The sequence below is a fragment of the Sinocyclocheilus grahami genome, unplaced genomic scaffold, assembly GCF_001515645.1.
Source record: "Sinocyclocheilus grahami isolate Dianchi unplaced genomic scaffold, SAMN03320097.WGS_v1.1 scaffold474.1, whole genome shotgun sequence".
NCBI classification, from domain to species: domain Eukaryota; kingdom Metazoa; phylum Chordata; class Actinopteri; order Cypriniformes; family Cyprinidae; genus Sinocyclocheilus; species Sinocyclocheilus grahami.
The window spans coordinates 1077380-1081807 of NW_015505653.1; the positions used below are offsets into that span (position 1 = coordinate 1077380).

General features: G+C 36.9%; 1 protein-coding gene across 1 annotated transcript in view; it reads left to right on the forward strand.

Moving 5' to 3' along the window:
- Window positions 1-3797, forward strand: part of LOC107553560 (CREB-regulated transcription coactivator 1-like) — a 33034-nt gene extending 29237 nt beyond the window's left edge. Inside the window, exons 8-12 of the mRNA XM_016235834.1 lie at window positions 278-490; window positions 587-673; window positions 1289-1375; window positions 1637-1811; window positions 3278-3797. Coding sequence (XP_016091320.1) covers window positions 278-490; window positions 587-673; window positions 1289-1375; window positions 1637-1811; window positions 3278-3489 — 774 coding nt within the window. The 3' untranslated portion in view covers window positions 3490-3797. The remainder of the gene's footprint in view (window positions 1-277; window positions 491-586; window positions 674-1288; window positions 1376-1636; window positions 1812-3277) is intronic.
- The last annotated feature ends 631 nt before the right edge of the window (window positions 3798-4428 follow it).

Sequence of the window (4428 nt, forward strand, 5' to 3'; positions counted from 1 at the left end):
AAAAGATAAAAAGATATAATAAAATATTTACAAAAATGTGAGGGGTGTACTCACTTCTGTGAGATACTGTATATATATATATATATATATATATATTTATTTATTTATTATTATTTTTTTTTTCTTCAGTTAATGTTTATTTTATTTCAAGTAACGAAGATGGGTTTTTCATATTTTTAGTTTCAGTTTTAGCTAACTATAATAACCCAGTATCATTGACAATAAATTAGTAATAAATATTTGAGTTTGTGACCCTGTATTATGTCTGTCGTCATAGCCAATCACGATGGACAGCCTGTCACTGGAGCAGCAATTGTCTCAGTACTCACTGCTGAGTTTACTGAACGACCTGCAGAAACAGCCGCACACCTTCCCTCAGAACATTCGTCTCATACGTCTCCCGCCTCTCACTGTAAGCTCCACCCCCAACACCACCCAGCCCTCTCTTGCCAGCCAATCACAGACAGCCACAAGCGGAACTGCCAACTCCGTATGTTTTTATTCTGCTCTACGCATTTTGCTTTAGGTTGATATGGTCATTTCATTTATGCAGGAAATCAAATATGATATTTCTTTCTCCCAACAGTACCGCAGTCAGACAGGCTCTTCAGCCAATCAGTCACCAACATCTCCAGTGTCCAATCAGGGCTTCTCACCTGGCAGTTCACCACAAGTAAGCGTTACACTTCTATTGGCTTGATTCTTAATTTGATGACTTTGTGTAGTTTATTGGCATCTCAGTGTGTATTTCTCTCTGCATTGCTACACACTTTGTAGTTGTGTAAGTACTGTTTGGAAAAATTAAGATTTTCTCTTATGCTCATCAAAGCTGAATTTTCAGCATCATTACTCCAGTCTTCAGTGTCACATGATCCTTCAGAAATCATATGCTGATTTGCTGCTGAAGAAACATTTCTTATTATTATCCATGTTGAAATATATTTTTGTGGAAATCATAATAAAGGATTGTTTAATGAATACAAATTTAAAAAGAACAGCATTCATTTGAAATAGAAATATTTTGTAAAATTACAAATGTATTTATTTTGATCAATTAAATGTGTCATTGCTGAATAAAAGTATTCATTTTTTAATTAGCCTAAACCTTTGAATAGTAGTCTATCACCGTTTCCACAAAATATTAAGCAGTGCAGCTATTTTCAACACTGATAATAATAAGAAATGTTTCTTGAGCAGCAAATCAGCATATTAGAATGATTTCTGAAGGATCATGTGACACTAAAGTATATATTTTTTTTTTTTGTGCTAATCGCTTGTCTCTTCACAGCATATTCAGGTGGTTGGAAGCATCTTTGGGGATTCATTCTATGATCAGCAACTTCCATCCAGACAGACCAATGCCCTATCCAACCAGGTACATGATCTCCATTTAAAATCACTCTTTATATGTTTTTTCTATCTTTATTTATTTAATTTTTTTTAAGTTAGTTCCCACTAACCATACAAATGATCATGTTCAACAATCCACATAACACAGCTGGACATATATAATATGCTGTGTATATTTATATATATATATATATATATATATATATAATGTATGTATAAAATGCGGTGTTAAAATTTTTACTTCATTTATTGTTGAAATGAGAACTTTCTAATGCTGATTGTGTAGCTGGAGCAGTTCAACATGAATATGATGGAGAATCCAGGCGGCTCTAGTCACTGTTCAACGCTGAACTACACACAGGCAGCCATGATGGGTTTAACCGGGAGCCACAGCAGTCAGCAGGACATGCAGCAGCTCGGATACAGTAGCCATGGCAACATCCCCAACATCATTCTCACAGGTATTGTGTCTTTTGCTTCAACATCAACTTTTTTATGCAAATGTCTTCCCAATGAGATGTCACAGAGGTACGTTAAAAATGCATTGAGGGTCCTTATCTGTACCTGTGGATCTCAACCTTTTTAGAGTCTATTCATTATCCAGGTCCTTTAGCGCCCCCATACAAGAAGCATTCTTATTAATTATTCTAACAGAAGAAAACTGAAGAATTTATCTTAATTGTCTGGTTTGTTCAGTAAAATCAACTTTTGCGGAAGTAACACGTGTCATGGGGCAACCAATAGTTGCAAACACTGAATATTTCCAGCACTATATTCTAATGCACTTAGATAACGTGAGGAACACTTCACTAGCTACCATAACCAGATGACAGTTTGCTTACATTTAGCTCTAATTAATTGTAGTTTTTAACATTCATTAAAATTCAAAGTTACTATTAAGCCCTGAATAAGCTTCTATGAAGACTGCCCAATCAATGAAAAACTTGGAAAACTTGTATATATAATATAATAAAATTCTCCTGTTGAGCAATTACTTGCCTTGTATATTTAGCATTTTTATTACTGATAAAACTTTTTTGGGGTTATATTGTCAGTTGCTGGTACTGATATTCATGTATTGTGCATATTTATGTGAATCTCTTAGTAGCACAAAAAAGTAATATATTAAAGGGATACTCCACCCCAAAATGAAAATTTTGTCATTAATTACTTACCCCCATGTCGTTCCAAACCCGTAAAAGCTTTGTTCGTCTTCAGAACACAATTTATGATATTTTGGATGAAAACCGGGAGGCTTGTGACAGTCCCATTGACTGCCAAGTAAATTACACTGTCAAGGCCCAGAAAAGTATGAAAGACATCGTCAAAATAGTCCATCTGCCATCAGTGGTTCAATCTGAATTTTATGAAGCGAAGAGAATACTTTTTGTATGCAAAGAAAACTAAAATAACGACTTTATTCAGCAATTCGTCTCCTCCGCGTCACTGTAGCGCCATTTTGGAGAGTAGCCACTGAATGTAATCAGCGTATGCTGTTCTGTGTCAGCCGCACCACACCGATACGTTTTTTACATTTATTTATGCTTTGATTTGAACGAAAACAGCGCATCCGTGTGGTGCATAACGGTTCGTGTGGTAATGTTCAAAGCGGATGTCATAACAAATGTCAGTAGATTGGGAAGATTTAAAAAAAAAAAAAAAAAAAGATCGTACGACCTTACCTTCACACTGTGGAAATACAATCCAGAAGACAAGACAATGAGCGCGGTGCTGAATAGGGGCAGAGCTACATAGGGTCTTATGCAGTATAAGTTATGAGGGGAACAGAGTGCTTACATCAGTGGTGATGTACATTTGTGCTATCTGTCTTATCAGAGACGACATTTAAGATTGAAACACCACCGCAGGTGTGGATTTAGAAGTAGACTAGCCATTTCAGCTGACAATTTGATTTGTCTCACATTAGTGACGGGGGAATCTCCGCCCCATCTCTCTAAAGACCTCACCAGCTCGTTGGACAGCGTTGGTGACGTCAGCTTTGACGCAGACTCTCAGTTCCCATTGGACGAGCTGAAGATCGACCCCTTGACACTGGACGGACTGCACATGCTCAACGACCCGGACATGGTTCTCGCCGACCCGGCCACTGAGGACACGTTCCGCATTGATCGACTATGAGCCTGTGAATGCAATTCGAAGCGAGACATTCCGCTGCATGACCTCTCTGTTCACCATCTGGTCAGTGGCGTCCACGTCCCCTCAACCACCCACGCCACAGCAGGCTGCCAAACCACTCATGACCAGGGGCTGGTGGAGGTGGAAGTGCTGTATCCACACTGGATAGTTTCCAGTGCGCAATACCATCCACCATCCACTCTCTTCATGTATTCATGTTTTGTTGTCATTTCAAGTTTTATCTAATTTTTAAATGTTTACATAATTATGCCATATGTCTTTGAAGAAATATCCATTTGTGTAATTATGTGTAATTGACATATTTATTTAGAATGTATTTATTATAATTATTTTTTTATTATATATATATATATATAAATATATATTATTTAATCATATTTATTTAAGGAGCACTACTCCCCCAGATCAAGGGTTTAAGGGAGCGTTGCTCACTGTACACTGGAAGGCCTAAAGTTTGCATTTACAAAATGGCTTCCATGATATTTCGTTTTGCTAGCATTTTGTATCATCCAGACATCTCAAGATGTCACAATTGGTGTTTTGGTATCATTCTTGGTTTTTTAATATTTGCCTGTGATTTTTCTTGCAGAAGGACAGCAGTCTCGAGATAGGAATATAACCCATATTTTGGTGTTCTTGTGGACTGTCATGTGACTTTCCATATGTTTTGCATATGTTATTTATTCAAATTGAAAATCTGTTACGGCTGTAATGTACACTTCAACGGTGGTCAGTGAATATGTGACCCTAGAGCTGCTGCAGAAACCTGCTGAACACTTCACTGTGATAGGACCTGATTTTGCCTTATATGAACAAAATGCTGTTTTTAACTGTTAACATGTTTTTCTAATCGTCTCTGAAGTGTTTTCCTCGTGATACTCTTGTTTTAACAATGCATTTTGTTTAGTATTGAATGCTGTA